Genomic DNA, 11,938 nt, shown 5'->3' on the forward strand with positions numbered 1-11,938 from the left:
AGCAAGTCTCCCATGGAAGTCCCTCTTGGTCACTTGACCTCCTGCAGACCACACCACCCCCTGCCACCTCACCCCCTCCTGCCACCTCACCCCCTCCTGGAGGTGGTTTCCCCTGCCTCTGTTCTCTTGTAGCATTTATCTTTATCCCTAATTCGTCCTGTTAATCACCATGTTGCACATCACATTGTTTTGTATCAATATTTAGTTAATGAGTCACTGTGAGCATCATGTTTATTCATTTATGTAAGAATTGTAAAAGGATGGGATTGTTTTGTTTTTTTCGTGAACTGTATTTGTGTGTGTGTGTATGCCTTCCTGGGTATTGAACCCAGGACCTTGGGCATATGAGGCCAATGCTTTACTATACCACCGGTTTGTGTTTTTTTATTTATACTTCTGCTTGGAAAGGCAAGTTAGAATGTATGTATTTAGATGTGGAGCAATCTGTAAATGAGCCTACATTGATCTGTAGTCCCTAATTGTGTATACATATGTGTGTACATACATGTGTTCAGTAAACAGGAAAAATTGTGTATGTTTCTATACAGTGTGCAACTTGTTGTTTTGCCCCATGTATGCATTGTGGAATGGCTAAATCAAGATATTTGACATATGCTGTACTTCACATGCTTATCATTTTTGTGGTGAGAACACTTAAACTCAACTCTGTAAGCAGTTTTCAAGCATACCTAGTGTATTGCCATTAACTGTAGTCCCATGATGTACAGTGCGTGGCTTGAACTTATTCCTCCTATCTAACTGAAATTTTGTGTTCTTTGACCAACATCTCTCTAGTACCTCCATTCCAGACTACTCTTTTTGTTATCTTAACCCTTCTAGATTCCATCTGTAAGTGAAATCATGAGGTATTTGTCATTCTGTGCCTGGCTTATCTCATCGGACTTGAGTCTTTTGAGTGTTAAAGTGCAATCCTTGTGGGAACAACTTGAAAACACTTTTTTTAAAGGCAGGAGGGATAAAGAGATCTCCAGCTCCCAGACTCAACCACCCTTTGTCAGGAAGCTTGCTTCTCCCATCTTACTTTGAATTGTAATAGGCACACTTAACATGAGTTCTACCTTTGTAACAAGTTTTTATGTGCATAATACAGTATTAACTATATGCATGATGCTGTACAGCAGATTTCCAGAATTCAAAACTTGTTTTTAAATTATTTTAAATTTGTTCTTCTTTATGGGGTACATTATGGCTATTTGTTACATGTGTACAATGTGATCATCACGTCAGGGATGATAATCATTTCCAGCTCTTCAACGATTACTCATGAGCTGGCAATTTTGTGCTCTTCTAGTCATTGTGAAATATAGGTTGTTTTACCCCAAAATAGGAAGAACTAAAGGAGAACTGGTTGTGATGCCTTCACTGTTTTTGGTGCCTTTTATTGAGCTTCTTTCTGTTCTCTCTCCACCTTCCCTTTCCCAGTCTCTAGTGACCACTGTTCAGTTCCATTCTTTCATAAGGTTTCCTCAAGCAAGTGAGAAAATATATTTGTCTTTCTGTGCTCAGCTTGTTTCACTTAACATAGTGACCTCCAATTCCATCCATGTTCCACCCAAATGACAGGATTTCATTTTTTTTTTTATGACTAAATAGGATTCCACTGAAGATTATGTGTTGATTCTATATTTTGACTATTGCGAATAGTGCTTCAATAAACATGGACATGCCAATCTCTCTGTTTTTTTGAATTTTTTGGTATGATTTCATCCCTTTTGAATACACACCCAGTAGTGGAATAGCTAGATCATATGGTAGTTCTACTTTTAGTTTTTTGAGGCACTTCCATGCTGTTATCCATAATGTCTGTATTAATTTTGCTTTGTTTTTAAGGCTTCTAATAGTCAAATCAAATGAGACATGAATAGGATTTCTTAGTTTTGAGTAGCTACTCTTTACGAGGAAAATGTGTTCCAGTTAGTCTTCGGATCTAAAATCTAAAATGTTAGTCCCCTTTAGAGGCTCAGTTCCATGTGTCATAAATGGACTTTCATGTGTCCATTATTGTAGTAAATCCTGGTTTGTGACTCTGCATGCTGAAACTCCTTGAAGACCAAAGATTCTGAATTCATCTCATCCTGCTTCCTTATCACCGTGTAATTCTTAACAGTATTTTTATTTCTTTTATCCTTATCCCTGTTTTCCCTTTTGCTCAAATTTGTTCTAGTTTTTAGACCAAGAAGCCATACAGATCGAGGACTAATACATACATAAATGGCAAGGTATTTTCTTGGTTAAAGTATTAGAAATATTAGACACTCTATGGAACTCTAAATTTAGCAAAGCCTCTTTACAGAAAATGTACTACCATCTTCATGAGAAGAATTTGCCCAAGTATGAAGATATGTGTCACAACAGAACCTGAGACTTTGAGGAATTTGATCATTTTTTTGGTTTTGCATCTAAATAGTTGACTTGGAAGAGTACAGACATTAAGTACCACTCTACTTAAAGAAGTAGACAAACATTTGTGGATGGGAGGTGACAAAATTGGATGTATTATTCTTAAATAATACATGGATGTATTATTATTTAGTAGTGTTATTAAGCCTGGTGTTATGTTTTATGAAAATTTTATATGAGAAAAGGCAGTTGATCTGCTTTTAGGTGAGTTGGATTCTGTTGTAGTACTTGTGATTATACTGTGATGTCAAAGAGGCAAAACAAAATAGAGAAACTGTTGAAGCACACAATTTTCCAAAGAAAATGGAAAAATGAACTGAATATCTTGTGACCCTTGCCCCCACCAAGCCTGACTACCATTCAGCATTAGGGTGCTGTCCTCAGGTTCCCCAGAGGAAAGAATAAGACCAGCCAAGACCCTCATCCTGCTAGGGTTTCAGTGTAGGAACCTACTTAGGGTTCAGCCTACTTACTTACTTAGAATGTTCTGACAAGCCTTTCTAGAACAACTATCAAAACTGCAAACTAACGTGCACTGTGCACATTTTCTGTGTCCATTCCTATAAGATCATATCATCTGCAAACACTGTTGTTTGAACTTTTTCCTTTCCTATTTTTATACCTTTTATTTCCTTCTTTTGCCTAATTGCTCTGGCTAGAATATTCTAGTACTGTATTGAATAGGAGTAGTGAGACTGGACATCTTGACTTGTTCCAGATTATAAAGGAAATACTTTCAAGTTTTCTCCATTTACTATGATGTTAGCTTTGAGTTTGTCATATATGGCCTTTATGATGTTAAGATAAGTTTCTTCTATCCCTACTTTCTTCATATGTACTAGGTTTTAGTTAAGTCCACTTAGATGCCCAACTCCCTGACCCGTTCCTCCTGCCCTGCCCAGCCCAGCCCAATGCAGCCCAGCTCAGCCCAGCTCAGCCCAGCTCAGCCCAGCTCAGCCCAAAACAGCCCAGCTCAACCCAGCCCAGGCCAGCCCAGCCCAGCCCAGCCCAGCCCAGCCCAGCCCAGCCCAGCCCAGCCCAGCCCAGCCCAGCCCAGCCTAGCCCAGCCCAGCCCAGCCCAGCCCAGCCCAGCCCAAATAGGAGGAAATCACAGGAGACCCAGGCTGCCCCTCCCTTCTCAGTGGATCTGCTACATCTCCACATTTAGCATCAGTCATTGTTTTTGTGACTGGTATACAGCAATTCTAGCCTCAAAGATGTTGCTAACTCACTACTTGACCTTGACCAGGATCTTTGACACTACATACTTCTATCTCCCTGTCTCTGAAGTAGGCATAGTGTTTTCTTCCACCATAAAATGAGTTCATGCTCTTGGACACGCTTTGTGATCTTCAAACTGCTGCTATACACTGTGGCTTCTCAGGTATATATATCAATTTTCTAACTAAAAGCAAAAGCCATTTTCCTCCTTCACACTCTTTTTAGTGATAGAGAGTGGGGTCAGCAAACTCTTTGTATACAGGGCCACATAGTAAATATTTTAGGCATTGTAGTCCACATAGTAACAGTAGGTCTGTTTGTCCCTCTGCCCCCAGCTCTTTAAAACTATTTTAAAAACCCTTAGTTCAAGTACCTTAGGAAAACAGGCCAGGGCAGTTTGCCAAGTCTTTACAATAGACAGGTAAGAATATATGTCTGTAGGACTCCACAGATTTTTTTTCTGTTTGATGAAAAAATATGACCTGTAACAATTTTATTTTTTCTTGAATTAGTCCTCTAGCAAAAATATTGTTAATCACTATATTTATTTTACATTCTTTCATTTTTCAAGTGCATGTTAATGTTATGAACATTAACAAAAGTTGGAATAGCTTTTCAGCACAAAAGGTTCTCCAGGGGTAGGGGAACCCATAGCACTTAAAAGAACATTTTAAATTCAGATGAGCCCTGAGAGCTGGATGATGTGTCCAGAGGTGAACTGGTAATAATACATCTCTTTCTACTGTCTAAATTATTATTCCCCAAAGTTTTTCCATAATGATTTACTTATGTATAAATATCTGATGAAACCTTCTGTTGAATTTAGAACTGACACTGTTATTTCTTACCAACAGCCAGCCATGAATTATTATGTGGCCAAGTTTTTATAGTATTATAAATATTCTCACTGCTTGGTTGTAAATAGGGTGTGCCTAGATATAACTGATCTTTTTTGAACATCCCCTTTTCCTGCCTTTGCTGCCAAGATCTCCTGACTCTGCAGGCCATCGCTTGCCCTTCTTATAAACCATTGTCCATATTTTTATTCAATGCCACTAGTTTCTATATTTCTTTTTTTAAATATTCTTTAGTCACAAATTTCAGCAAAGTTCTCTAGAGTTGACATGGTGATTGATAGGTCTTGAATAATAAGTCATAAACAAAATCAGTGAACAGTGTCTGGGTATCTCTCATTTCCTCTTTGACTTCTTTTGGAAGCATCCTCTGCCGAACAAGAAGCCTGGAACCTTGGCACCTAAACGTAGGTTCCTAGGGAGCAGAGTATGTTTGTTGAAAGCATAGATTGAGGAGCCAGTGCTGCTACTTCCTGCCTGTATGATATTAGGCAGCTTTTAAACATGCAGAGCCTCAGATTTCTCATCTATAAAGTTGGCCTGATGAAAGAATCTTCTCTAGAATTTTCATGGTTTTAAATGAGTTAATATTTGCTCTGTGAGCATCAGTTGGGTTAGTGCCATGTAAGACATGCTTTTGCTGATATTGATTAATGGATAACGTTCTACATGGGAAATCTTACATTTGACCGGCTTTGTCCACTTCGATCTTCTCCACAGGCCTTCGTGGAGGCCCAGAACAAGATTACTGTGCCGTTTCTTGAGCAGTGTCCCATCAGAGGTTTATACAAAGAGAGAATGACTGAACTCTATGACTATCCCAAGTATAGTTGCCACTTCAAGAAAGGAAAGCGGTATGTGGGATTGCTTTCATTTTGTTTTCTACTTTTCAGTTGATGCTTTTATAAATTTTGACATACAAGATCTCAACTTAACAGTGTATACAATAATTTTATTATGATGGGAATTAATTTCTGTGCTTGAATATGTTGATTCTTTTAGGTTTGATTCAAATTCTTAAACAATGGTTAAGAAGTGTAAAGTTTAGTGACGATATGTCCTATGAAGACCTAGATTATAGTTCATTGTTTATCATTGTTGTCACATGGCTAATAGTAAGATAGGAAGATTCATAAATAGCAATGGAGATTTGTTTGCCTCTTAATTATCTTTGGCTTATTCTCCTTCTTGAGAACATTTTATTATTTGCATTTTTCCTTCCAAGAATGATGAAATGGGCCAGTAAGTGGAGTCTGTGAGTTCAGCCCTCTTGTTCCTCTCTTTCAACACCTACTTAAATATATTCTCATGTTCTTTTTTTAAATCTCTTTGAAGCCACCGTCTTATATTTGCTTTAGGATTTCTTAGGCCCTTCCCCCACTCACATAGAGATCTCTAAAGTAGAGCCTGCATGCCAAACCCTGCCTGCCACCTGTTTTTATGATAAAGTCTAGTTGGAACACAGCCATACCCATTTATGTATGTATTGGCCACAGCTGCTTTCATAATACAACCCATAGAGTATTATAGCAACAGACCGTATATCCCACAAAGCCTGAAATATATATAGTTTTGCCCTTCATGAATCAAGTGCACTGGTCCCATACCCTAGCGGGCTAGCTCAGGAAGCTAACTAGAATTTTATTTCAGAAAATCTGCTTCCTGCTTCAATTAAAAGAAAAAGTTACTACTCTATTTGAATATCAGTTTTAATTTTGGTAAATCAGTGTTTGTCTCTATATAGCTAATATGCAGAATTACAATAAATTTTTTGCATACTGAAAGCAGTTCAGACAATAAGCTCGAGGTATAGGGAATTGGTGGAACCTTTCACGCTAGGGGCCTCCATGTCTCAGTCATAGGCTATTGAAGTTATACTTTTCTATGTTTAGGGTTCTGTTTTGAGTTTTGCTTTTCGCTTATATGTGTTTGGTTTAACTCCACAAGAGAAGATATCCTAGCTAAATAAAGACCATCTCTGTCTCCAGGTATTTTTATTTTTATAATACAGGTTTGCAGAACCAACGAGTATTATATGTGCAAGATTCTTTAGAGGGTGAGGCCAGAGTGTTTCTCGACCCCAACATACTGTCCGACGATGGCACAGTGGCTCTCCGAGGTGAGTGGTACACCAGACCTTTAGGAGGGCCTAAGCTTTACTCACAGCTCTGAAGTTAGTACAGTGGCTTCACCTCTGAAATGCCAGGCAGGGTCTGGACCATATTGTAGAACAGATGCACACACAATATTAGGAAAGCTAACTTTTGAACAGTATATTTAGAACACATGAATAGTCACATTCATCTTTCTCACTCTGGCGGCATGAAGCAGAACTGGAGAATAATTCCTCCTGGATCCAAATTAGCTTCTGGGATCTTGAAGTATTAGTATTATTTCCTATAACATCCCTCAGGCCTATCTGTGATCAGAGAAGCTTACATCCTCTTTTGTAAGAAATTGAGCTGCGTAAAGAATGTTCCAACTATAAAAAGAAACCAGGAAAGAATATTATCAGATCTGTTTCCTTGGGGGAGAGTAATCACAGTTAAAAACCTAGTTAATCGTCAGTATGTTAAAATTAAAAGTAAAAAAAAGTGCAAACAGCCTTGTAGAAATTGGACAGCTTGATGCCTTGTCCCCTGGAGATGCAGGTATCTGTAAGTTGGCTCAGCATTTCCCCTGCAGTTCCATCTGTTCTGTGAATAAAGCAGAGGTACAAATTTGGCTCTCTAGAATTGAGAACAGTGACTGTGTCATTCAGTGGTCCTCTGTTCCTTCCCAAGAATAGTCTGAGTATGTAAATAACAGATCTTTATTGAATAGATATTGAAAGACACCAGCACCTTGATAAAAAGTGTTCTGTAAGTCTGAGCCTGTAGTTTTAGTGAATTCATTATAGTTCATTATGGTTCTGTTGCCATAATGTATTTTGTATAGAAATTGTTTCATTTTCACCAAGGTATGTCTTACACCTATATATGGTGAAGAAGGACTTCATTATTATAACAGAGGCTTGCCTCTTGCCCTGTCGATGAATTCCAGTGACTTCTTTATGGAATATTTACCACATATAAAGCCCTAATGGGTGAGAAGCTGAATTAGGAATGAGACCTGGCCTTAGTTGATGAGTTTTCTCAGAGTGGTGTCACGGAGAAGTGACACTATGAACGAACACATTGAGCCTTTTTTTAATGTATGATTTTTTGAACATATATTTTACATCAAAATGTTTTTTTAATTTTTCTTGAAAATTTTCTAATTATATAGAAATAATCCAAACACTACAGTGCTCTGTACAATAAAAGGTGAGTAGGTGAATATCTTTCTTCTGCCCCATTACCTTTCAGACTCTTATTCTGCATTTACATATATAGGAGACTGGATGCTATATAGAACTTACAAGTTATTAAGTAGGTTTCATGAAATTTTAAACTAATCTCCTATTAAAATTCCATGTATAAAAGTAGAAAACCTCTGATAGTAGTTGAGCTTCTTACAGTTTTCAGTCCCCAATAAAGTTTAGCAAACTTCCTAAGAGGACATCTCTGGTGTTGGAGTCTCTAATAGTAAATGTGGTATCAAATGCTGTACATACCTCATTATTGTAAAAACCAACATAAAACATGTAAGTATTTGTTCAGAAACATTCCACAGTAATAAGAACATTCTATCTTCAGGGCCCTAAAAACTGGACATGGCATGATAGTGTTGCTTTTTGGTCACTTTGGAAAAGTGTATGCAGTGAGCATTTATTGCAAATCCTCATGCTTTACTTACCTGGCCTGTGATGTCGGATAGTGTGGACATTAATCCTTGAGTGCCAGTAATACTCTGAAAATGAGGTTGTAAAGAGGGATTTCAAATAGTTTGGCGTCCGTCCCATAAATTACTTAATAGCTACAATTTAATTCTATTATGTGGTATGTGTCATAATTCAGTCATTACTCTAAAAGCAGTTTCCTTTTCCCCTTATTCCCTTTAGCGTATAAATAAAATATGCTAGAAGTCTCAGATGAGCTCTGCTTTTAACTGAACTGCCTATTAAATTATAAAAATTTTAAAATGGGAGCAACTTTCTGGGCATGTAATCCCATGCTTCCTTTTACCAGTGAAGAAGCTAAGACCTAGAGAGGTTAGGGACCTTGTCCAAGGTCATAAGGGTGATTCCTATAAGACGTGGGCTGAACCTCAGGGTTGCTCACTTATGAACTTCGTATTTATTTTGCTGTCATATTCTGCCTCTGTGTTACAGCAAACAGCTGTGTCAGTCAGCATAGAAAATAGCACGCAAGGCTAGGAGATGTGTTCCATGTTCACCCCTTGATGGCTTCTCCTGTGTCCCATAGGTTATGCCTTCAGTGAAGATGGTGAATATTTTGCCTATGGTTTGAGTGCCAGTGGCTCAGACTGGGTGACGATCAAGTTCATGAAAGTCGATGGTGCCAAAGAACTTCCTGATGTGCTTGAAAGGGTCAAGTTCAGCTGTATGGCCTGGACCCATGATGGGAAGGGAATGTTCTACAACTCATACCCTCAACAGGATGGAAAGAGTGATGGTATGTGAAGACTTCAGTGCAGCACATTTTTCCCCAAAAGGAGGTGTGACTTCCCATAACTGAAAAGGAAGCTGAACTATTTTAGACTATAGACAGGTTTTCTCAAAGGGTATTCTGTCCGTTGGCTTTGCTTTGTAACAGATCACATCAAAACTTATTCTTAGTTTAGGATAATAGCCACCCCCCCCCCTTTTTTTTTTTTTTTTTTTTTTTTTTCTTTCTCTTCTGACCCATGGGCTGGCCAGGCAGTTCTGGGCTCAGCTGAGAGCTGCCATGTCTGTGGCCAGCTTCAAGTCAGTTGGCTGATCTTGGCTTGACTCTCACATGTCTAGGGCCTGGGCTGGGACTATCTCAGCTTGGATCTGCGTGGTCTCATCTGCTCATAGATGGGCCCAGGCTTATTCACATGGTAATTCAGGAGGATTCCAAGAGGGGAAGCTGGAAGGCACAAACCTTTTGATGTCTAGACTTGGTACTTTAATTTCACTGCATTCTGTTGGCCAGAGGGTCATAGGGCCATCCCCTTTTCAAAAGGAGGGGAAATATGTTCAGAAATTGGGACCATCATGCCCATATGGGTCCTCCATAGATGTGTTATGTCTCCCAAGTGATTCCGGAGAAGATGGACGTTTTAACACCACCACCCTATTGGATGACACTGAGTAATTGTAAAACCTTGAGGCTGCAGTAATCTTATCTCTCTGGTCAGCAGTTACAGTCACCTGTTGATTGCATTTCAGTTGCCTCTTTCCTCCTTTCTGGTCATTCTTTCATTGTTTTCTTCTGTTGCACAAAGATCCTGTTGTGTTCCTTCTTTCCTCTTTCCTCTTCACTCCCCAGACAGGGCACATCCCTTGGGTCTTTACTGGTATAAGCCATCAGCATCACCTACCTTATGTTGCCCACATTTCCACATGGGGTGTGGAAGGTTCTTGTGTCTTTGTTGGTCATACAGCTGGCTTATATGATCTATTAAAGTGTAGGAGCTTAGGTTCAGGGTCTCGGTAACCTGCTGGAGGGCTCAGTCTGGCAGGACAAAGCATGCTGCTATGGGGTTTCTTCTATACCATGACCCCCTTATCATGATTGCCTTATCTTTGTCATCTTTAGATATGCTTGACTTGTTTTCTGTTTTCCCATCCAGTTGAATTGAGAATGAGGCTACAGTGCTTTTCTTCTCTTCTGGCTCTATTTAGCATTTGCTGCCTTTTGACAAGGGTACAGTAAGACCTTTTCCTTAACTCACCAGTAAACTCCAAGAGGAGCTAAGAGTAGGCTTTTGTTCAAGGATGTTGACTAAAGAAAGACATCTGTGTCCTGTACTGAATTAGCTGACTGTGTTAAGAGTGCTCCAGAGTTGGAAAGTGTTGCTTATTTCCAAGTTCTGGGAGGCAAAAAAATATGAAAAGCATAATTGGCCAAATTTTGTTAAAGTACGATGTTACTAAGTTAACTTCTGAGAAGCATGAAAGTTATTATTTCTCCTCAGCCTTAAGTGGCAAAAACAATAATGATTAGTAAATGTGATTGGTTTAAGAAAGCCAACATCATCTCCCAGCTGTAATTTTTCTGCCCTCTTCTTGAGAGGGTCTGCGTGGCCTCTGAGACTACAATGGGGGCCTTGTGAATAAAGCTAAGCAATTCATATGGTGCTGGTTGTCATCAAGGTTCCTGGAAAACTGTGAATATCTCTAAAGTGTCATAAGTATTTTTTATAAATTTTTTCTTTTCATTGCTCTGATAGCTTGTTGTGTTTTCATAATGAAAAACACTCTTATAACTGTCCCCAGAATCAGCAGTGCTACTTTTAGAGTGATGCCAACTGATATGTATTTATTTTTCTTATAAACTTGAATTCATAGAAAGATTAGAGGAAGAAACAGATTTCCCCATACCTCCTGTCCCTCCCATGCACACCCTTTCCCATTGTTAGCATTCTCCACCAGAGTGGTACATTTCTTATAACTGCTGAATCCACATTGACACATCATCACCCGAAGTCCATAGTTTACTTTAGGGTGTCCTCTTATTGCTGTACATTCTGTGGGTTTGGACAGATGCATAATGCTGTATATTCAGTATCATAGTATCATAGAGTATTTTCACTGCCATAAAAAGATTCTGTGGTCCACTTATTCTGAATGTACCTCAGTGTATCCATCCACCTGTACGAGGATATTTTGGTTGCTTCTAGGTTTTGGCAATTATGCATAAAGTTGCTGTAAAACTGTGGGTAAGTTTTGTGTAGACACAAAATTTGTTCCTTTGGTTAAATATTAAGGAGCACCTTTGCTGCATCTTGTGGTAAGTTTGTGTGTACTTCTGTAAGAAACCTCTAAAACTGTCTTCCAAAGTGGCTGCACCATTTTGCATTCCCACGGCAAAGAATGAGAGCTCCTGTAGTTCCTCATCCTCGCCAGTATTTGGTATTGTTGATGTCCTGGGTTTTGGCTGTTCTCATAGGTGTGTAATAGTTCTCTTGTTATAATTTGCATTTTCCTGATGATGTAATGTGTGGAGCATCTTTTCATATGCTTCTTTGCCATCTGTATATTTTCTTTGGTGTGAAGTGTCTATTAAGGTCTTTGTCCCAGTATTTAATCAAATTGTTTATTTTCTTATTTCTGAGTCTTAGCAGTTCTTTCTGTATTTTGAACAACAGTTCTGTATCAGACAGGTGTTTTGCAAACATTTTTTCCAGACTCTGACTTTTCATTCTTTTGATAATTTCCTTTGCCAAGCATAACTTTTTAATTTTTTTCTTTTTTCTTTTTTTTTTTTTTACTTTTTTCTTTTATTTTTTTCTTCTTTTTTTTTTTTGTTTTTTTTTTTTTAGTTTTTTTATGTTTTTTGTGGGTTTTTTTTAATAACTTTTTAATTTTAATG

The 11,938-nt window shown here is 38.4% G+C and overlaps 1 protein-coding gene across 1 annotated transcript in view; it reads left to right on the plus strand.

The window, feature by feature from the left end:
• PREP (prolyl endopeptidase) overlaps window positions 1-11,938 on the plus strand; it is a 110,674-nt gene that overhangs the window by 18,141 nt on the left and 80,595 nt on the right. The window contains exons 3-5 of the mRNA XM_079149042.1: window positions 5,217-5,350; window positions 6,485-6,615; window positions 8,843-9,052. Coding sequence (XP_079005168.1) covers window positions 5,217-5,350; window positions 6,485-6,615; window positions 8,843-9,052 — 475 coding nt within the window. The remainder of the gene's footprint in view (window positions 1-5,216; window positions 5,351-6,484; window positions 6,616-8,842; window positions 9,053-11,938) is intronic.

Source organism: Sciurus vulgaris (genome assembly GCF_902686455.1).
Source record: "Sciurus vulgaris genome assembly, chromosome: 7".
NCBI lineage: Eukaryota > Metazoa > Chordata > Mammalia > Rodentia > Sciuridae > Sciurus > Sciurus vulgaris.